The sequence below is a fragment of the Rana temporaria genome, chromosome 7, assembly GCF_905171775.1.
Source record: "Rana temporaria chromosome 7, aRanTem1.1, whole genome shotgun sequence".
Lineage (NCBI taxonomy): Eukaryota > Metazoa > Chordata > Amphibia > Anura > Ranidae > Rana > Rana temporaria.
In genome coordinates this window covers 118,469,225-118,492,396 of record NC_053495.1, presented here as the reverse complement: position 1 = coordinate 118,492,396, position 23,172 = coordinate 118,469,225, and the positions used below count along the sequence as shown (strand labels likewise).

The window sequence follows — 23,172 nt, the reverse complement described above, 5'->3', positions numbered from 1 at the left end:
AATCCCTCTTTTGCACTTAGAATCATTCAAAATGCCAAGTTTGGCTGTTTTGAATACTGTAATTTTTTTAAATTTGGCGCCTTTAAGGCTTTAGTAAACCGGAAGCGGTGTCATGGGCAGTGCTAGGGGCACCTACAACAAATAACATGCACATATGTTATATCGCTGCAATCTTCAGGAGCTGGAGAATTCATTTTGGGTTGTTCTTTGGTGGTGGGTTATGGTACCAACAAGAAATATACAGTTAACATAAAAAATATGCATGATTTTTACTTATACAGTGCCTTGAAAAAGTATTCATACCCCTTGAAATTTTGTCATGTTACAACCAAAAACGTAAATGTCTTTTATTGGGATTTTATGTGATAGACCAACACAAAGCTGCACATAATTGTGAAGTGGAAAGAAAATTATAATTTTTTTTTTTTTTTTACAAGTATCTGAAAAGTGTGGTGTGCATTTGTATTCAGCGCTCCTGAGTCAAACCTTTGTAGAACCTCCTTTCGCTGCAATTACAGCTGCAAGTCTTTTTGGCTTCTTGCAAACTGCAAACGGGCCCCTTTCACAATGGAGCGGGAGGTGCAGTGGCGGTATAGCTCCGCTAAAAATAGCGGCGCTATACCGCCGGGATTGCCACGGGAATCGGCCGCTAGCGTTGCAGTATTAACCCCCGCTAGCGGCCAATAAAGGGTTAATACTGCCCGCAATGCGCCTCTGCAGAGGCGCATTGCCGCGGTTTCCCATTGTTTTAAATGGGAAGGAGCGGTATACACGCCGCTCCTCTCACCGCTCCAAAGATGCTGCTGACAGGAGATTTTTTTCTCTCCCGCCAGCGCATTGCCTCAGTGTGAAAGCCCTCGGGCTTTCACATTGAATAGGCAGTGAAGGAGTTTTTCAGGCGGTATAGCAGCGCTATTTTTAGCGTTGTACCGCCTGAAAAACTCCTCAGTGTGAAAGGGGTTTTATGGATTTCTTTCAACAATGGCTTTGTTTCTTGCCAGTCTTCCATAACGGCCAGATTTGTGGAGTGCATGACTAATAGTTGTCCTGTGGACAGATTCTCCCACCAGAGCTGTGGATCTCTGCAGCTCCTCCAGAGTTACCATGAGCCTCTTGGCTGCTTCTCTGATGAATGCTCTCCTTACCTGGCCTGTCAGGTCAGGTGGACAGCCATGTCCTGGTAGGTTTGTAGTTGTGCCATACTCTTTCTATTTTCAGATGATGGATTGAACAGTGCTCTGTGAGATGTTCAAAGCTTGGGATATTTTTTTATAACCTAACCCTGCTTTAAACTTCTCCAAAATGTTATCCCTGACCTCTGGTGTGTTCCTTGGCCTTCATGATGCTGTTTGTTACTAAGGTTCTCTAACAACTATTTACGAATTTGGTGACGTCTGATGGCGATTGGTTCCACTGGATTTTAGTTAGTGGTATCAGATTAAAGGGGGCTGAATATAAACGCACGCCACACTTTTTAGATATTTATTTGTAAAGAATTTGGAAAAACATTTATAATTTTCCTTCCACTTCACTACAATTATGTGCCACTTTGTGTTGGTCTATCACATAACCCCTAAACTGCGCACATTTAGGAGATATTTACAGTACCTATAGGTAAGCCTTATTATAGGCTTACCTACATTGCCTTGAAAAAGTATTCATACCCCTTGACATTTTCCACATTTTGTCATGTTACATCCAAAAACGTAAATACATTTTTTTGGATTTTGTTGGGATTTTTTGGGGGGGGATTTGGGACAAAATGTGGAAAATGTCAAGGGGTATGAATACTTTTTCAAGGCAATGTAGGTAAGCCTATAATAAGGCTTACCTATAGGTACTGTAAATATCTCCTAAATGTGCGCCGTTTTGGGGTTATTTACTGCATGTCACCGGCTGTATGTAATCAGTGCATGCGCTCTGAAGGTACGGCATACACGTGCTGTTCCTTCAGAGTCCTGTGAGTCCTGTGCTGTAAACGGTGGCTCCCACACGCATGCGCGGGACAGACGTCATCATGGTTCTGGCCACTCACACAGTCCACGCACCGGAAGGAAGACCGGGTGAAGATGGAAGCACTTTCAGCTGTGACAACCTGCCGCTGGAAGGCTTCATTTTCAGGTACGTTTTACATGTGCTAGTATGCGATGTATTGCCTATCAGGTTTAAAATTAAAAGATGTACTGAGCGGTTTACTAACACTTTAAAAACAGGGGGGGGGGGGGGCTTTTTAATGGACAGTCATTTTATTGCATGAGCTTTATGGGTAGATTTGTCTAGCTTTTTTTGAACTATACATAGATTTCTGGGCAGATGGCAGCTTTGTGTGAGCCCTGGTTCATATTGATGCTACTTTGAAATCGTGCTACTTCGCTTGAAGTAGCGTGATTTCAAAGTAGCAAGGTCAGCACGATTTTAGGTGCTACTTGATAGACATCAGTGCGGCTTCATCCACAGATGTCTATTGAAGTCGCACCTGAAATTGGCAAAAGTAGTGCAGGAACTACTTTTCCAAATCCGCGTGGCGCCGCAATATCAGTGTCGCACCGATTTTAAACGGTGCCATTGCCAGCAATAGGCCGCAACTTGTCATGCGATTTGATCTCTTAAATCGCATGATAAATCACTCAATCAATGTGAACCTAGGCTGAAAAAAACATTCCAATAATTCACACCTCCTTCCAACTTCACCATAATTCTTTCTACAGAAGCAGTCAAACTAAATGAGTGTTTTTCTGTGTCAAGAAGTGTGACAGATGCCACAGATTTACCTAAGCATACGGCTGTGTGAGTGCCATGTTTGCCCGCACAGGATGCACAGTTGTTCCGTGCATCTGCATACAGCCAGTCCCATTCATGTCAAAAAGGACACGGCAGCGTCATGAACACAGCCACTGCTCCAAATCTGACATCAGTGTGGGTGCGGGATTTTAAGAGTGACCCCACGATATAAAAACAAAAAGGGCATGGTGTTGACGGAAGCCACTTACTGTTGACTGACACACTACCTCTGCTGGAAGTCTGTTCCAAGCATCAACTACCCTTTCAGTAAAATAATACTTTCTAAGATTACTTTTGAACTTTCCCGCCAGTGCTAGTTTGAGGTTCTGTCACCTTGGTTTCATATTGAAAATACTGCCTTCCTGAACCATATTCACCCCTTGATGTATTTTAAAGGTGTCAGCCATGTCTCCCCTTTCCCTTCTTCCCTCTAAATTGTACATATTCTGTTCCTGAAGTCGCTCCTGATCCATTTTCCATATTCTGAGTTTTATATTCCATATTTTGAGTTCCATATTCTCAATTCCATGTTCCATATTCAGAGTATTACTGTCCATGTTCTGAGTTCCATATTACAAATTCCAAGATCCACGTTCGATATTACAAGTTCATGTTTTCATGTTCCGAATTCCGTATTCCAAGTAACATGTTCCCTTTGCAAGTTGCAGCTTGCAAGGGAATTATCCCTAGAGCTTAGTTCATGAGGTGGAGCTCTGCAGACTGCCATTATCCAATCATATGCCTGCAAAAATGTCAGTTTTTCATTTTCCTTGCACCTGATTGGGTATTCTTTACAAAGTGGAGCTTTACCACATTTATTATGCTCTGAGGAAAATTATTTTCAAGGTGCTACTTCACCTGGAAAAATCTAATATCCTACTTGCCTTTAGTAAACCAACCCCAAAGGAGCAGCTAGTGCCTTTCTGAAAGTTTTCTGTTGTAGATAGTGAAAGCTCTCTGAAAAAGTAACCTTTAAAAAGAGGAGTAAAGCTATTACCAAGCCTCCACTTTTATATTGCCGAAAATGTCAAGTCATTTGTGAGCATTAAAAAGGGATGCTATAGATGAGCTGAATCACAGACTGTTCCTTCCCATAAATCAAAGAAACTGTCAACCTGCTGCAATCTATATTGTAAAATGGATAAAAAATTTAACAGGCAAAGTGAGACTCCCTGGTTATATCTCAGTAGATATGTTCCAGCCAGTGAAGTAGATATGTACTGGCCAGCTAATTAGATAGTTTTTGTTTAGCTCCATTGATGTACCGGCTGGCTTAGTAAATATGCTCTGGCCATATAATTACCGTATTTATCTTCATATAACGGCATATAGCGCACAACCCCAACCTGGAAGGGAAATTTCAGGAAAAAAATAAAATACTTACAGTTTGAATGCCCCTCGTCGGTGTCTTGCCCAGCATCCATCTGGGGCCTTGTCCGGTCCGGCGTCCGTCTGCGGTCTCGGTGGTGTCCTCCTCTCTTCTCCTGCGCTGTTGTTGAGCCGATCCCCGCTTCCCGCTCTGTGTTTGAACGCCGCCGCCGACATATACCGAGCGCAGTACACTCGGGCACGCTTGGCAATGCTCGGCTCCTCTCGCATAAAGGCTAGAAGGAGGCACAGCGCGTGACCGCGAGTGGAGCAGAGCCTGGCCGAGTGTACCCGAGTGTACTGCGCTCTGTATATGTCGGCGGCGTTCAAACACAGTGCGGGAAGCGGGTATCGGTGTATATCGCGCACCCACTAATTTTAAGGGGGTAAAAGTGCGCGGTATACGCCGATAAATACGGTAGATATATTCTGGCTAGCTCAGTAGATTTGTACCAGTTAGCCAAGGACATAAGTTCTGGCCAACATTGAAGATGTGTTCTGGCCAGCTCAGTAGATCTGAGCTGTCTGGAACAAATTTACAGAGCTAGCCAGAATATTAGATATGTTCTGGCTAGCTCAGTAGATATGTTATGGCCATTTTAGTAGATATGCTCTGACCGCCTCAGAAGACATGTTATGGCCATCTTAGTAGATATGCTCTGACCACCTCAGAAGACATGTTATGGCCATCTTAGTAGATATGCTCTGACCACCTCAGAAGACATGTTATGGCCATCTTAGTAGATATGCTCTGATCACCTCAGAAGACATGTTCTGGCCATCTTAGTAGATATGCTCTGACCACCTCAGAAGACATGTTATGGCCATCTTAGTAGATATGCTCTGACCACCTCAGAAGACATGTTATGGCCATCTTAGTAGAAATGCTCTGACCAGCTCAGAAGACATGTTCTGGCTGGCTCAGTAGATATTTTCTGGCCAGTTCACTAGACTTGTTTTAGCCAGCTAATTAGAAATGTTCTGGCCAGCTCAGTAGATCTGTTATGGCCAGACAATTAAGTATATTCTTGGTAGCTCGGTAGATATGTTCCGACCAGCTCAGTAGATATGTTCTTTCTAGCTCAGTAGATTTGGTCCTGGCAGCTCAGGAGATATGTTATGGCCATCTTAGTAGATATGTTATGGCCAGCTAATTAGATATATTCTGGATAGCTCAGTAGATATGTTTCCACCAGCTCAGTAGATATGGCGCAGTAGATATGTCCTGGCTAACTCAGCAGATACGAAGGGTCTTCAAAAAGTCTTCAAAAAGTTTCTGCACATTTATATATATAAAACGTAGTTCAAAAAAGTGTGGAAACTTTTTGAAGAAACCTTGTATGTTTTGTCCAGCTCAGTAAACATGTTCTGGCCAGATTAGAAGATATGTTCTGGCCAGCTTAGTAGATATGTTATGGCCAGATAATTAGGTATATTCTTCGATACTCAGTAGATATATTCCGACCAGCTCAGTAGATATGTTCTTTCTAGCTCAGTCGATTTGGTCCTGGCCAGCTAATTAGATATATTCTGGCTAGCTCAGTAGATATGTTCCGACCAGCTCAGTAGATATGGGGCAGTAGATATGTTCTGGCTAACTCAGCAGATACGAAGGGTCTTCAAAAAGTTTCCGCACATTTATATAAATATAAAACGTTGTTAAAAAAGTGTGGCAATTTTTTGAAGAAGCCTTGTATGTTTTGTCCAGCTCAGTAGACATGTTCTAACCAGCTTAGAAGATATGTTCTGGCCAGCTTAGTAGATATGTTATGGCCAGATAATTAGGTATATTCTTGGACACTCAGTAGATAAATTCCATCCAGCTCAGTAGATATGTTCTTTCTAGCTCAGTCGATTTGGTCCTGGCAGCTCAGGAGATATGTTATGGCCATCTTAATAGATATGTTATGGCCATCTTAGTAGATATGTTATGGCCAGCTAATTAGATATATTCTGGATAGCTCAATAGATATGTTCCCACCAGCTCAGCAGATATGGCACAGTAGATATGTTCTGGCTAACTCAGCAGATAAGAAGGGTCTTCAAAAAGTTTCCGCACATTTATATATAAAACTTTGTTAAAAAAAGTGTGGCAATTTTTTGAAGAAGCCTCGTAATTTTGTCCAGCTCAGTAGACATGTTCTAACCAGCTTAGAAGATATGTTCTGGCCAGCTTAGTAGATATGTTTTAGGCCAGCTCAATTAATATGTTCTGGCCAATTCAGTAGATATGTTCTGGCCGGCTCAGAAGATATGTTTTCTGGATCAACTATAGGTATATAGGGCCAAATCCACAGCCAGCGGCGCAAAATAAGTTTTTTCTAACTTATGTCATTTAAGTTACGGCGCCCTAAGTTGGTGTCGTAATTGCCGTATCCACAGCGCATTTGCGCCCAAAAGTGCGCCTGCCGTAACGTAAATTCGGAGGCGTAAGGCGGGGTTATGGCAAGTGGGAAGGAAGTGGGCGTGCTTCATTGTAATGAGCCGTGACCCCATGCAAATGAAGGTCCGGCCGTACTGCACATGCGCGCACGAATCTGCTGCTCACTGCGCATGTGCAGAACTTTGCTTGGCGCAATCAGTGAGATAGGTAAAAGGCCAAGTGTACTTAGTTTGAGGATCGCACTGTGCTTAACTAGCTCCAGTCAAACACACTTCATTTGCAAAAGTATTTCCCTGTGTTCCCTTCCATGAGCAATTTGCTTCTGCTCTTAGTTTGTCAGTGTTTGTTGGTCAGTTGTGTTTGATAGAGAAGTGTTGGAGGAGTAGTAGATAGTAGTTGTTCTTTGTTTGTGATAAGTGTAATTTTTGTTTGATTGTTTCTGCTAATTTTTTTGTTTGTTTTTTTTCTGCTTGGATTTTGAGTTTGGTTTTTGTGTGTTTGTATTTGACTTTGTAGTAGCTGTCTGCTTGTGTGTGTATTTTTGTGTGTTTGTATTTGACTTTGTAGTAGCTGTCTGCTTGTGTGTGTATTTTTGTGTGTTTGTCCTGTTTGTTTTCTTGTTGCTGTGTGGTGTTTGTGATGGCCCCCAAACGCAGGAAGCTGAATTTTTCACATGTTGAAAAGCAAATCCTAGCCAGGTATGTCATACAATATGGAAGATATCTACATGGGCCTGATAGCCGGAACACCTCCCCGGCCCAAAGGAAGAGGATATATGCCAAAATCACAGATCACATAAATGCGGCGGGGGGAGGGGAGACGAGGACCCCCGCTGGCATTAAGAAAAAGATCAATGATCTGAGGAGCGTGGTCCGCAATAAGGTGGCCAAGCTCACTGCGCATAGGAGGGGCACTGGAGGAGGGGGACCATGCCCCATCCGGCTGACTGAGGAGGAATGGGCAGTGGCCCGGTGTTTCGAGCCAGAGCAGGTGGTGGGCCTGCCTGGTTATCAGTCTGATGTTCCTGTGAGGCCAGGTAAGGTTTTTTTTTGTTTTATTTGGTGATTAGCATGTGTGGGTGGGGGAAGGGAACATGTGCCAAGTGTGTGGATCCTCAAACCTGTGATTGTTTGGTGTCTTCCACAGATGACCAGGAGATTGCTGGGCCATCAGGCCAGGCTGCTGCACCACCCCAAAGACAGGAGGCTGCTGAGGAGTCCCCAGGGGAGGGGAGTGGCCAAACCTCCCCTCATGAGGAGGCTGAGGGGGAGGAGGATGAGGGGGAGGAGGATGAGGGGGAGGAGGAAGAAGATCTCCAGATTGGCCGGGAAATCATTATTGCCACAGATCTGATGACCTTTGATGATACCCTTGAGGCTAGCCTTGAGGCTCCCCTTGAGGCTACCCCAGAGGCTCCCCTTGAGGCTACCCCAGAGGATCCCCCAGAGGCTGGCACCAGTCAGGCCACCATCAGGGGTAGCCCCTCCCACTCCTCCCACAACATGCCGCAACCCACAAGGGTCACTCTATCCCCTCCTACCTGGCCACATTCATTCACCCAAATTCATTGGGTGTCATCACCTGTTTGTGGTCCCTGCATACCGCCACAACAGGCGTGGGCCAGGAGGTGACTGCCCTCACCCGGGCTGTGCAGGACAACACCCGGGCTGTGCAGGAGAACACACGGGCTGGCCAGGCCAATACGGCTGCCATCACTGCCTGCCTGACCAGGATAGCAGTGGCCTTGGAGGGCAGGCCAGCCGGAGGTCAGACACCAGGGGAGGCTCCTCCCTCCCCTGCTCCCCCCCCAATGAAGATACTCCCTCCCCTGCTCCCCCCCCCAATGAAGATACTCCCTCCCCTGCTCCCCCCCCCCGTGAAGATCCTCCAGGTGCCCGTGGCCGTGCCCGTGCCCCTGCCCGTGGGCAGCCTAGACGGAGCACTCGCCGCCGGACTTAAATACCAGGGGTACTTTTTTTTTTTTTTGCTTTATAAATTTTGGTTATTATACTGTACTTATGATTTGGTTTATGTGTGTGAAGGATGTGTGAATGTGGGGGGTGGCATTCCTGACAAAATAAGGGTGTCACCCTCAGTTTTGGTGGAGAAGGGATCCCCAGGACCAGGGAGAAGTCATCCTAGGTTCCTGAATGGTGTATGAATGCACAGTGACATAATTGGAGCCGTGGCGGGGCGTTACTGCTCCCAAGTACCAAAGGGGGGGGGGGGTACTTGGATCTAATCCAATTCGATGTGCATGTGATGTGTTTGTGCTAGGGACCACAGTGGTGTGCATTCATGCATTCTCATTGTGACATAAATCATGTGCGTTTCCAGAGACAAAAACATTCTCAATGTGTCATTAAACATGTGCGTTTACTGTGCAAAGCAACATTCTCATTGTCACATTATTCATGTGCGTTTGCAGTGAAAACAAATAATAACATTGTCACATAATTCATGTGCGTTTGCATTGAAAAGAAATAATAACATTGTGACATGATTTCTGGCCATTTACTGAGAAAAGATGCCTTCTGCCAGGCGTCTCCTGGCAACTGTGCCCTCAGTAGACCGGGTAGAGTGGGCTAGGGGGGGATTGCCTGGGTGGGGGGTCAGGTCAGCACGCAAGTTAATCTCCAGTCCCCTTCTCGTTGCAAAGTTATGAAGAATGCAACAAGCCCCTATTATTTGGCACACAAAGTCTGGGGAATACAGCAGTGTACCCCCAGTCTTGTCCAGGCATCTGAAGCGGGACTTCAGCAGGCCAAAAGTACGCTCCACTACTGCCCGGGTGCGAATATGAGCCTCGTTGTAGCGTTGCTCTCCTGGGGTTTGGGGGTTCCTGAATGGGGTCATCATGTGAGGGCCCAGGGCATATCCAGAGTCACCTGGAAGGGAAAAGACAGGAGGATATTAGTCATGCATGTGCCCCATGTGATGTCTGCATCATGGGGGGGGACAGTCATACCTCACACACATGTCACTCACCAACCAGCCAGCTGTCTCCATACACGTTCTGATCCAATTCACGTGCTATGTTGGTCTGCCTAAAGATGTAGCTGTCATGGCACGAACCTGGAAATTTGGCACACACATGCCAGATGAGGCCATGGGCATCCACGATTACCTGGACATTGATGGAATGCCAGTTTTTGCGATTCCTGAACAGGTGCTCTGTATCATGGGGGGGCTGTAGTGCCACATGGGTACAGTCAATGGCCCCGATGGTCCGTGGGAATCGTGCAATCTGATAGAAATCAGCCATGCTCTTCATTCGCTGGTCCTCCTGGGTGGGCTTTTCAAATTGACTGCCCATGCGTCTCAGTATTGCAGGGACAACCTGGTGCACACACCTGCTCATCGAGGACTGTACCATCCCAGCCAGACCTCCACATGTTCTCTGAAAAGACCCAGTGGCCAGAAAATGCAGGGTGGCCATAACTTTAATGTGAGCTGGCAGGGCATGGGATCGTTGGGTTGGGGTGTTCAGATCATCCTGCAGGATCCTGGTTAAGTCCAGGATGGCTTCCTGGTTTAATCTGAAGTGGCCAATGACCTCAGACGCAGTCATGCCAAAGAGATCTTGGCGTGGGCGGTATATCCTCTCCTGTGCCCTCCTCCTCCTCCTCTGTGCCCTCCTCCTTCTCTGCGCCTGTAAAGTGGCGAGTGCCGTTATAATCATTGATGGCCCAGGCATTTTGGCAGTCACAATGAAGTCAAGCAAAGAAGTGTTGGCAGCTCTTCCTAAATGGTGTTGCTTCAGCAGACCTTTACAGGGCTGGTGTAAAATTAGGGCTGCTTTTATAAAGTCTAATTTTGCTCCAGAAAACTAACAGGTGCGCACAGGGCGTTATCTACGGCGCACAGGGCGTAATCTACGGCGCACACACTTAATTTTGAGGATCGCCCTATCTCCCTCATTTGCATCTTTGCCTATCAAATAAAGCGGCGTGACTAGCGTAATTTGCGTCAGAGGATGCGCCAGAGTAATTATTTTAAGTAGGACGGAAAAACCGGATTTTTCGTTTTGAGGATCGGGCGCAAAGATACGCGCGGAGTAAAATTAGAAATCTCGAGTTAAGTCGGCGCATCTGCTTTGTGGATTTGCCCCATAGTTCTGTATATGGAGGTTCTCCATGTATTGCTTATCTTTTTTTCTACTGGTTGACCTATATAGGTCTGTGTCTTTTTTTTCAACCTATGTATCTTTGCCACATGCTTGTTCTGGTCGAGAGACAAGCAGATAACTAACATTTTTAGAAGACGGTAGTTGACGACATCCCCTGTGTTTCTCGCATCTGTAATGTGTTGCAAAGCCTATGACGACACACAGGGTTAAGTGCAGTCAACCAAACCACTTCCTATATTATACTGTACAGAGAGAGAGTTCCTCTGCTCAAGTCTCTACCAACATAGTGCCGTGGACGACTAATTGTACTGTTCATTGAGAGATTTTATTTAACACCTAAATACAATAATTTTCCCTAGCTACTTCAAATACTTTACATTGTTGAACATATTCTATAGGGATAATCAGAAAAGTGTAATAATTCATTAGAGGAGGATTAGAAATAACTTCTCTATAATATGACAGGTACAGTGAATCCGGTGGCTATTATGGGTTAATACAGCTATTTACAAATCCTCATTGCTCCTTGCAATACCATAATCAATAAGCCTATATCTTTGGTGAATGGCTGCATGCCTGAGCCTGCCGGTGACTGCATCACCCGACAAACACAAATACTGACATCAGGCTGAGCCACTCAGCAATGACATCCTCCATGATGGAACACACACCCCCAACTGACCGTTTTCACCCTTCCGCCCACCAGAAGGAAACACAGCTGAAATAGCAGTGCCTCTTACAGCCTTTGATTAATTCAGATCTAGCCTTTATGTGTCATATTATGTATTTAGAAATTCAGCGGCGTTGCCTCTTGCCAATGTTTATTGCACAGAAAATACTATCTATAAAATCCTATACAAAGTTCTTTAACTTTTTATAATCTTTATGAAAATGCGAAGAAACTCCCACCACATTGTTACAGTACTACTCAATCTATACTCGTGTGTCAGGGTGTATAAACTATTAGAGCATGGATGAGTGCAAATGATATAAACACAAAGCATGCTCAGTGTCCATCAATATACAATACAGATTGTAGTAATTAGTCTTACTATGAAGCTCAGCACAGTTGCTGAATACAGTGAGCTCATTATGTTTGGTATCAGTAAACAATACCGCATGTTCTGTATCAGTAAACAATACCGCGTGCTGATTATCAGTGTGTAGATACAAAGCATCAATAGGAAGCCTACTATAAAAGGCAGTGTTCATTCTTAGTGTATTGACCAAAATATGGACTTATACAGAGGCTGACCAGCAGTCATATATACTCAGACTGAGGGCCACGACATTGTTCTGTACTCATGATAATGTAAAACGTACAGGGATTTACTGACTGACATTAATTGTATTACACTATATAAAACAATGTCATAGAGCAGACTTTTTCAACCGACGTGCCCCGAATTTCTTAAAAACGGGACCAAGTAGACCAAGCCTGTGCGAGTAGACCAAGACTAAGCGAGTAGACCAAGCCTGTGCGAGTAGACCAAGACTAAGCGAGTAGACCAAGCCTGTGCGAGTAGACCAAGACTAAGCGAGTAGACCAAGCCTGTGCGAGTAGACCAAGCCTGTGTGAGTAGACCAAGCCTGTGAGAGTAGACCAAGCCTAGACCAAGCTTGTGCGAGTAGACCAAGACTAAGCGAGTAGACCAAGACTAAGCGAGTAGACCAAGCCTGTGCGAGTAGACCAAGCCTGTGTGAGTAGACCAAGCCTGTCAGAGTAGACCAAGCCTAGACCAAGCCTGTGCGAGTAGACCAAGCCTGTGCGAGTAGACCAAGACTAAGCGAGTAGACCAAGATTAAGCGAGGAGATAAAGCCTGTGCATGTAGACCAAGTCTGTGCGAGTAGACCAAGCCTGAGCGAGTAGACCAAGCCTGTGCGAGTAGACCAAGCCTGAGCAAGTAGACCAAGCCTAGACCAAGCCTGTGCGAGTAGAGCAAGCCTGTGTGAGTAGACCAAGTCTGTGCGAGTAGACCAAGCCTGAGCAAGTAGACCAAGCCTAGACCAAGCCTGTGTGAGTAGACCAAGCTTGTGCGAGTAGACCAAGCCTGAGCAACTAGACCAAGCCTGTGCGAGTAGACCAAGCCTGAGCGAGTAGACCATACCTGTGCAAGTAGACCAAGCCTGTGCGAGTAGACCAAGCCTAGACCAAGCCTGTGCGAGTAGACCAAGCCTGTGCGAGTAGACCAAGCCATGCCTGTGCAAGTAGACCAAGCCTGTGTGAGTAGACCAAGCCTAGACCAAGCCTGTGCGAGTAGACCAAGCCTGTGCGAGTAGACCAAGCCATGCCTGTGCGAGTAGACCAAGCCTGAGCAGTTAGACCAAGCCTAGACCAAGCCTGTGCGAGTAGACCAAGCCTGTGCGAGTAGACCAAGCCATGCCTGTGCGAGTAGACCAAGCCTGAGCAGTTAGACCAAGCCTAGACCAAGCCTGTGCGAGTAGAGCAAGCCTGTGTGAGTAGACTAAGCCTGAGAAAGTAGACCAAGCCTGTGCGGGTAGACTAAGCCTGAGCGTGTAGACCATGCCTGTGCGAGTAGACCATGCCTGTGTGAGTAGACCAAGCTTGTGCGAGTAGACTAAGCCTGTGTTTTTGTTACACAAAGCCACGGGTTTTATTGTGCAGCATTACAACCTTTGCACTGTCTAGAGCAAGCCTGTGTGAGTAGACTAAGCCTGAGAAAGTAGACCAAGCCTGTGCGGGTAGACTAAGCCTGAGCGTGTAGACCATGCCTGTGCGAGTAGACCAAGCCTGAGCGAGTAGACCAAGCCTGTGCGAGTAGACCAAGCCTGAGCAAGTAGACCAAGCCTAGACCAAGCCTGTGCGAGTAGAGCAAGCCTGTGTGAGTAGACCAAGTCTGTGCGAGTAGACCAAGCCTGAGCAAGTAGACCAAGCCTAGACCAAGCCTGTGTGAGTAGACCAAGCTTGTGCGAGTAGACCAAGCCTGAGCAACTAGACCAAGCCTGTGCGAGTAGACCAAGCCTGAGCGAGTAGACCATACCTGTGCAAGTAGACCAAGCCTGTGCGAGTAGACCAAGCCTAGACCAAGCCTGTGCGAGTAGACCAAGCCTGTGCGAGTAGACCAAGCCATGCCTGTGCAAGTAGACCAAGCCTGTGTGAGTAGACCAAGCCTAGACCAAGCCTGTGCGAGTAGACCAAGCCTGTGCGAGTAGACCAAGCCATGCCTGTGCGAGTAGACCAAGCCTGAGCAGTTAGACCAAGCCTAGACCAAGCCTGTGCGAGTAGACCAAGCCTGTGCGAGTAGACCAAGCCATGCCTGTGCGAGTAGACCAAGCCTGAGCAGTTAGACCAAGCCTAGACCAAGCCTGTGCGAGTAGAGCAAGCCTGTGTGAGTAGACTAAGCCTGAGAAAGTAGACCAAGCCTGTGCGGGTAGACTAAGCCTGAGCGTGTAGACCATGCCTGTGCGAGTAGACCATGCCTGTGTGAGTAGACCAAGCTTGTGCGAGTAGACTAAGCCTGTGTTTTTGTTACACAAAGCCACGGGTTTTATTGTGCAGCATTACAACCTTTGCACTGTCTAGGACAGCCACTGGTAACCCAACAACTGATGTCATTGGTTTATAAGGAGTATGCCAGTGCCTGAATTTTTGTATGTCCCTTCCTGACCTCTCTCTATCAGCATTGGCTCACATTAGCTCATTGAGCCCCGGTTCACACTGCCATGACTTGTCATGCAATTTGACAGGCAATTAAACCGTTCTAATCGGTGCGACTTAAGACGAAAAAGGTTCCTGCACTACTTTTGGTGCAAATTCAATGATACTTACATTGCGTTCTGGTAAATAAGTTGTATGCAAGTCGCAAGGAAGTCACGCAGGGATGTCGGATTCAAAGTCGTGTGGACCCAGGCTAAGGGATAGAAACTGAGGCAGAAGAGAAACACTGGAATACTAGTCAGTACCAGTGTGCAATGGTGTATTTCCTTTGTAAGAATAATTCACCTCTAATGTTAGGTATCCTACTTGAGTGGATGTTGCTGCGTTATGTAAAACTATTAGTTTAGTTTTTTACATTTTAGAATAGGGTGCAGAATTTTAAAGGGTGCCTTGACCGAAAAAAGATTGAGAAGCACTGTCATAGAGATCCAATGTTTTCATACAATGCTTAGACAAACACAACATAAAAAGGATATTATTATACCAAATAATAAGAAAAGGACAAAGCAAATAATAAAAAGATATTGAAAACAAAGCAAACAACAATGATGAAGTGCAACATCCTATAGCAGGGGTGTCAAGCTAAATTTCATTGTGAGCCACATCAGCATTATGGTTGCCCTTAGACTGACGGTTGTTTCTTCAAGACTAGATGTCCAGCTCACCCCCCTTACATCAGATGTTAGGAGCGCCCCACCGTCAGAAGACAATAGTCCCCCACCCTCCCTCATATCGCATGTGCTGCTGCTGGGAAAAATCTGGAAGGGAGCTGGGAAGCAGAAATTGCAGTGTCTGGAGGAGGACCAGAAGAGGGGTGGAGTCAGCTGCATGATGAGATGAGGGGAAGCAGAGACGAGGAGCTGCAACTGCACAGAGTGGTGCAGGATCTGTAAGAGGAGATCTGTCCTCCTCTCTTGCTGACTGATACAGAGGGGTGGCAAAGATGAGCCTCTCTGCGGCTGCATAAAGAAGCGCAGTATCTGGCAGAGGAGTTCTGTCCTCCTTCCTACTGCCGACCTATGAGACAAGGTGGGGGCGGAGATGAGGGGGTTCCGCAGCTGCAGGAGAGGTGTAAGGGCCACATGAAATGGCCTGACGGGCCAGATTCGGCCCACAGGCCTTTTGTTTGACACATGTGACCTATATAGCAACCAATCCAATTACTATAGTGAAGTTATTACAGCACTGTAGTCAGATTATACGTGATCAGTTGCTCCAAGTTATAAATCTTTGCAAAGCACCACTGCGTTTTTGAATTAACATGTTTCCGCCCAGGTTCACACTGGGTGCGATTTCATTCGATTTGAGATGCGATTTCACATGTGAAATCGCATCTCAAATGCCTCCAATTGTCGGCAATGGCGCCGTCCTAATCGGTGCGACGCCGCATCTGCGGCGCTGCACCGATTTCAAAAAGTAGTTCTTGTACTACTTTTTGCGATTTCGGGCCGCGATTTACATAGACATCTGTGCAGAAACCTGCACAGATGTCTCTTAAATCGCGGACGAAATCGGGACTGCCGGCGGGAGTGAAATCGTGCGAGTTCAGCTGAACTCGCACGGCTTCACTCCCGCAGCCCAGTGTGAACCAGGGCTGAATGTTGATTTGTTCTTGAAAGTGCATGCTTTGGTGTTAGCAAAGTTACCCATGGTCCACACTAATTAATGAATTTGGACCTGTAGAAGACACATGCACTGATAAATAATATGGGAAAAATGGGAGAAGACACTGCGCTAAACAAGAAAGTGTGAATGCTGCCAGTACCAAAAAAATGTACATACAATTTCAAGAAATGCGTTAAAAAATGAGGTACGGCGCAAAAATAATTATGTGAGAGTTTGGTAATGATACCAAAAATAGGGAAATATTGAATAAAATATATGAAGTGAAATCAATTAGAAAACCACAAACTTAACGTGATTAATATAAAGAATAAATGGTTATCAAAAACATAATAAGTGACTAACACTTTACTTTCTGAATAATAAAAATGAATAAAAGTCCAGAGTGTGACATAGGCAAAAAAAGAGTATAAAACGTCCTTAAAACAGTCCCACGTGTGATAAGAATAGGAATAGGAAATTAATCCAAAAATCTTCTAGGTTCACACTGCTGCGAATTCAAAATCGCGGTAAAATGCGCGATTTTACCGCGATTTTGTAAATCACGGCCCGAAATCGCAAAAAGTAGTACAGGAACTACTTTTTGAAATCGCAGATTCGGCGTCGCACTGATTAGGACAGTGCCATTGCCGACAATTGCCGCCGATTTGAGATGCGATTTGACATGTCAAATCGCATCTCAAATCGTTCCAAATCGTACCCAGTGTGAACCAGGGCTAAATGGGTGATGTAATGACATGAATTAAACCTCCTTCCACCAAGTGAACACCAGAGTGAGAGAGATCTCCTTACCGGATACTAAGACCACAAACTGGCGGTCAGACCAAGCACAGGGTTTTATAGTCTCCCAATAAGACTCTATGGCTGGAGCTGGTTCAATCAAGCGCTGATGGGGATCTCAGGTAAAGAACAGAAAAAAAAAACATAGTGTAGACTTTAACACAGGTTTTAATAAAATAATGGTAATGCACTTACAGGAAAGTTGATGCAAAATATGCCCGATCAAAAGTAACACATGCAGCGTGCACAGCGGGTCTCGGCGTCCCCTCTCGTTCCTTTCTCCTGTGTCAGTCTGTTCCGAAGAGCGTGATGACGTCATCACGCTCTTCGGAACAGACTGACACAGGAGAAAGGAACGAGAGGGGAGAGATCGCCTTGCCGAGTCACCCCCAAAGTCGTGCTGCCCCGGGTCTCAGTCAAACACTGGACTTTGCGGTGCCTAACGGGCTCAGGCCCCCTAGTGTGGGTACACCTTAACACAAGATGACCAGCAGAAATCTGGTTTCATAAACCTGTCAAAAAGGTGGCCAAATCAGATGATTACCACCTGTCATCTGTGGTTATCGAAGAAGGTAGACCGGTGCTCTTTGCTCTCTGTTAATAAATACATCCAATATACAGGGTAAGTCAAACCACAGGAAAGTAGTCAATAAGTCTAAAAAGGTCAACTAGCCTTTAATTTGTTAACGTTGTATCATTTTTTGTGAATTGAAACCACATTACTACCTAGTAATTCCTAGATGGTACCGATTCCTGAACACGGCATGAACATATCCACTACTGGTTATTTATGTGCATACATCATCCCATTGATAATTAGCACCAGCCATTATTTATTAATATAAAATTAAAGATAATTTCTATGTAGTATTTTGGTTACGCATGTAGATACATCATCCCATTGATAATATCCCACCAGACATTATTTATTCATATATATTACCATATAATTAAAGTGGATGTAAACCCCAAAAAAAAAATATTTTTTTTTTGATGTCACACTGTAGAGAATAAGATTTCCTATCATCTGTGCCCAGTCTTGCCACACATAGTTAATCCAGCTCTGAGCAATCCACTTTTATTGTTCAGTGAAAATTAACAGACTTCCAGATAAAAACCTGTCTAATTAAAAAGTCCTTTCTGTCCCCTTGCTTCGAGTGACAGGGTTTTTACATATCTCGTGCACTAGCTTGGACACATGCACATTCCTGGATGTTTATCATAATATGGGGGGTGATCCGCAGTTCATTGTAAGAGGTAATGTATGTCACTCGAAGCAAGGGGACGGAAAGGACTTTTTATTTAGACAGGTTTTTATCTGGAAGTCTGTTAATTTTCAATTGAACAATAAAAGAGGATTGCTCAGAGCTGGATTAACTCTGTGTGGCAAGACTGGGCACAGATGATAGGAAATCTTATTCTCTACATTGTTACATCCACTTTAATGATCCTTCCTACGTAGTATGTGGATTGCACATGTACATACACCATCCCATTGATAATAACCCACCAGCCAGTATTTACTGATATAAATTAACATATAATTGAAGATCCTTCCCATGTAGTATGTTGGTTACACACATACATCATCCCATTGATAATAACCCACCAGCCGATATTTTTTTTTTATTATTTTTTTTTTTTTTTTAGAGTTGAACTGGATGGACTTGTGTCTTTTTTCAACCTGACTAACTATGTAACTATTTATTGATATAAATTATATATATATAATTACATATAATTGAAGATCCTTTCCATGTATTATGTTGGTTACACATATGCATACATCATCCCATTGATAATAACCCATTATTTAGAAGTTAAAGGCACTTCCTAATTAGTATGTATACTTAGATATGCATATTTAATAGAGTTCAAGTGTAGCTTAACGATTCTCCTCTGTTTCTGAATGTCATTTGTAATGATGTAAAAAGGCCTGCTACATAAAATAACACAACAGAAATGTTTTTGAATTCTGACCACTTACTTATAGCGCTGAGTTGGGAGTCCAGAGGTATTTAATTTGTTTTACAAGATATAAAAGAAAAAGCTATAGGTTCCCAACGCATTTTGGGAGCCAATAAAACAACCCTTAATGAGTTATTTGCCTATGGTTTTCCCCTTTGTCCCTTGCGGAATAAATAAAACACCTTGGGCCGGATTCAAAGAGAATTGCGTTTTTGCCCTGCGCCCCCGCAAATTTGCTCCGCTGCCCTTGATTCACGGAGCAGAAGCTCCGTAAATTGCGTGGGCGCCCCGGGCAAAATGCCCGGCGCAAGAGCGCGTAATTTAAATGATCCCGTAGGGGGCGGGAATCATTTAAATTAGCCGCGTTCCCGCACTGATCGTAGAGCGCATGCTCCTTCGGGAAACTTTCCCGACGTGCATTGCGGCAAATGATGTCGCAAGGACGTCATTTGCTTCAAAGTGAACGTGAATTGCGTCCAGCGCCATTCACGATTCACTTACGCAAACTACGTAAAATTCAAATTTCGCAACGCGGGAACGACGGGTATACGTAACATGGGCTGCCCCTGCTAATAGCAGGGACAGCCTTGCGCGAAAACTGCCGTACGTAAACTACGTAAATTGCTTACGCAGGCCTCGCGCAACGTTGTTAATCGGTGTGAGTATGCAATTTGCATACTATACGCTGAGCACAACGGGAACGCCACCTAGCGGCCAACGCAAGAATGCAGCCTAAGATATGCGGGCATAAGAGCCTTATGCCGCGCAGATCTTAGGCTGCAGTCGGCGTAACAAGGTTCCTGAATCAGGAGCACTCGTTACGCCGGGGCAAGTAAGCAATTGTGCTGTGTAACCTATGGTTACACAGGCGCAATTGCTTCTTGAATCTACCCCCTTGTACTCTCAACAATGTGCGTGTTTGTATGCTTCTTCCGGTTCAGCCATATATAAGGGGTTATTTACTAAAACTGAGAGTGCAAAATCTGGTGCAACTTTGCATAGAAACCAATCGGCTTCCAGGTTTTATTGCCAAAGCTTAAAGCGGAGTTCCACCCTAAAGTGGAACTTCCGCTCAATCTGATTCCTCCCCCCCTCCGGTGCCACAATTGGCACCTTTCGGAGGGAAGGGGGGACAGGATACCTGTCTTTGACAGGTATCCTTTCCCACTTCTGGGAGTCTGGGCCACAGCCCGTGATGTCACTGCGGGGCTCCCTCCTCCTTCCCCGGCCGCCAGGCCAATAGGACAGAAGAGCGGGGCCTCGCTCATGCGCAGTAGGGTTTCTCGGCGTGAAGCTGAAAGACTACACTGCCGTGTTCCCTTACCCGAAAAAGCGGCGGCAGCACCCGACAGCAGATGGAAACATCAGCTGTGGTGCGGACATCGAGGGACTCCAGGACAGGTAAGTGTCCATTTATTAAAAGCCAGCAGTTGCAGTATGTGTAGCTGCTGGCTTTTAATTTTTATTGTCCGGAGCACTGCTTTAAGGCGGAGGTTCCGGCAAATTTTTTTTTTTTAAAGCCAGCAGCTACAAATACTGCAGCTGCTGACTTTTAAAATAGGGACACTTACCTGTCGGCAGCCGAGGCTGAGCAATCGCTCGTCCCTCGGCTGCACCCACCGCCATCCTCTGTGAGGGAATCGGGAAGGGAAGCGTTGTGGCTTCACTGCCCGGATCCCTACTGCGCATGCGCGAGTAGCGCGGCGCGCCGTTACTGGTCCCCGCTCTCTCCTGGGAACAGTGTGTTTCCCAGAAGACAGCGGGGGGTGCGGGTAGGGGCATGACTGCCGCAGCAGTGTATTCCCGGAAGTGGGTGCAAATACCTCTCTTAGACAGGTATCTGCAGCCCTCTCCTCCCTGAAAGGTACCAACGGTGACACCGGATGGGGGGGTTCCGAAAAGTGGAAGTTCCATTTTTGGGTGGAACTCCGCTTTAATTGAGAAAGCTGAAGTTAGAAGCCGATTGGCTACCACGTACAACTGCACCTGATTCAGCTTTAGTAAATCCCCCCCTATAGACTTTTCAGGTTGGGTATGCCCGGAGGGAACCCCGTTTTGTTAGCAAGCTGCTAAAATCTCAAAGTAAGCCCTGTTTATTAGTAAAGACCTGGATCCAGCGCCTCACTTGCAGCTCTACTAATGTATCAGATGATTACATTGTAGTATATTGTTAGATTGTTTCATCACATATAGACAAGTGTAAACTATGTTAGTGAATTACTTTAAAGAACGTTGACATGGCGCACTGACCTGAGACATCTGCGGCCGTAGGTTGATCTCCTTCAGGTTGACGGAGCTGGACTGCAGGTTTTTGAGCAGTTGACATAGTAGCACCCCATCTCGGAGGGTTTGGGCCAAGTCGAAGACCTGCGCCGTGTCCCAGGTCACCCTGTGGTTGGGGGGTAGCACCTTACATCGGATCAGCCACTGGGCACACTGTCTCCAAGGCTCCATGATGGCAAGTGCAAAGAGCAAAAGTGCTAGTGCAATACTAGAATACTGAAGGGCGACGAACAAGTTTTGGACAACCAGCAAACGATCGCTGGTCTATGGTGAGATGGGGCGGACCTGACTTCAGGACAGCATGAAAGTTCAGCTTTCTAGAGAATCAGCCTTCCTGAGAATAAATGAAGAGTGCAGTCCATGGCTGGAAGGAAGGACAGACATCATCAGAGTGAGTGTAGGATCCTTGGGGTAGGTAGGGTCACTCACCTCTCCTATGGTGACAATGTCCAGCAGTGTCATCTTCAGTTGGGATCATGGTGGTAGAAGGACAGGACACTCCAGCAGATGCTGACACAGTGCTGAGGACAGCCTGGCAGGGTTATGTGCTGCTGTCCTGAGGATGGGGTGCTGCACACATGGCCACACAGCTGTCAGATCTCTGCAACCTCCGAGTCCTGAGCCGTCCGATCTCCCCGCTTCCATCCAGCGTGTCCCCACTTTCTCAGCCTCCTCTTACTTTATCCTCTATGTCCTGCCTTCTCCATCCCCCCCTCTCTCTCTCCGATCCCCGGCGATCCCCCTTCTATCACCCCGTCTCCGATCCTCTAGCTGGATCTCCTGCTATCTCCCCCCTCGCCTCTCTCCAGATCTGCCCAGGGCTGCAGCCCCAAAATACGCGCATGCGCAGCTCGGCGTGCTGGATGTGCCACTACCTGTCATTGCATGGTGTTCTATGAGAGGGGGAGGGGGGAGGAGGAGGAGGAGGAGGATGATGGCCACAGACATGTACGACGTGGTGTCACCACCACCAGCAGAAAGACTTTACATTGTCCTCTGGAAGGAATGGAGGCTGTGCCATCACACTGGAGGATGCGACCTTCTGAGGGAGACACAACATCTCTTAGCATATCATTTATTCTCCACACATAATCCATACACATCCACTACTTGATGGTCCTGCAGTCTAGGTTTCAGGAAATTGTCTCTTAGACCTCTTTCAACCTGAAGACCGCCCCACTGGCGTCGTGCGGGTGGGATCGGGGCGCTTTTATCCCCAAAGAAGGGGTTAAAAGCACCTGAAAAGCGCCGCTGCCCATTCATTTCAATGGTAGGGGCGGTTTAGGAGCGCTGTATACACCGCTACCGCACTGCCCCAAAGACGCTGCTTGCAGGACTTTTTTTTCCGTCCTGCAAGCGCACCGCCCCAATGTGAAAGCACTCGAGCGTCACACTGAAAAGGCAGTTTACAGGCGCTATTTTTAGCGCTAAACCGCCTGTAAAGCGCCTTCAGTGTGAAAGGGGTCTTACTGTGTTTTCTGCCTCATTGTAACATCCTCTGTGAGTTCCTGAACCTCTTCTTTCCCCCTCACTTTCATTTGTTTGGAACATGGAGTTCACATTGGTTGTGGGGTTCTGTGCAGGCATCATGGGCCCCTGGGCAAAGAAATGCACTAAGGGGGCCCCTACCAGCTTGCATCAAATGTGTCCACATCACAGTGCCCATATACATCAGGTTCCCCCATCACAATGTTCCCCTTGCACCAGTTGCCCCACTCTATTACATGAGGTGGCCCCATCACAGTGTTCCCCTTACACCAGTTGCCCCCTCAATTACATCAGTTGCCCCCCTCCATCACAGTGTTATATTATATCAGGTGCCCCTATCACAGTGTCCCCCTTACATTAGTTGCCTTCCCTGTCACAGTGTACCATTACATCAGGTGCCCCCATCACAGTGTTCCCCTTGCACCAGTTGCCTCCTCAATTACATCAGTTGCCCCCCTCCATCACAGTGTTATATTATATCAGGTGCCCCTATCACAGTGTCCCCCTTACATTAGTTGCCTTCCCTGTCACAGTGTACCATTACATCAGGTGCCCCCATCACAGTGTTCCCCTTGCACCAGTTGCCTCCTCAATTACATCAGTTGCCCCCCTCTATCACAGTGTTCCATTACATCAGGTGCCCCCATCACAGTGTCCCCTTACATCAGTTGCCTTCCCTGTCACAGTGT

General features: G+C 46.2%; 1 protein-coding gene across 2 annotated transcripts in view; it reads right to left on the bottom strand.

Annotated features, from left to right (window-relative positions):
* VAV3 (vav guanine nucleotide exchange factor 3) overlaps positions 1-21,765 on the bottom strand; it is a 333,028-nt gene extending 311,263 nt beyond the window's left edge. The window contains exon 1 of one of the 2 annotated variants that reach the window (XM_040359896.1): positions 20,963-21,765. In XM_040359896.1, the coding sequence (XP_040215830.1) occupies positions 20,963-21,166 (204 nt within the window). In that variant the 5' untranslated portion in view covers positions 21,167-21,765. The remainder of the gene's footprint in view (positions 1-20,962) is intronic. The other variant, XM_040359897.1, reaches the window with a different exon arrangement.
* Between the last annotated feature and the right edge of the window lie 1,407 nt (positions 21,766-23,172).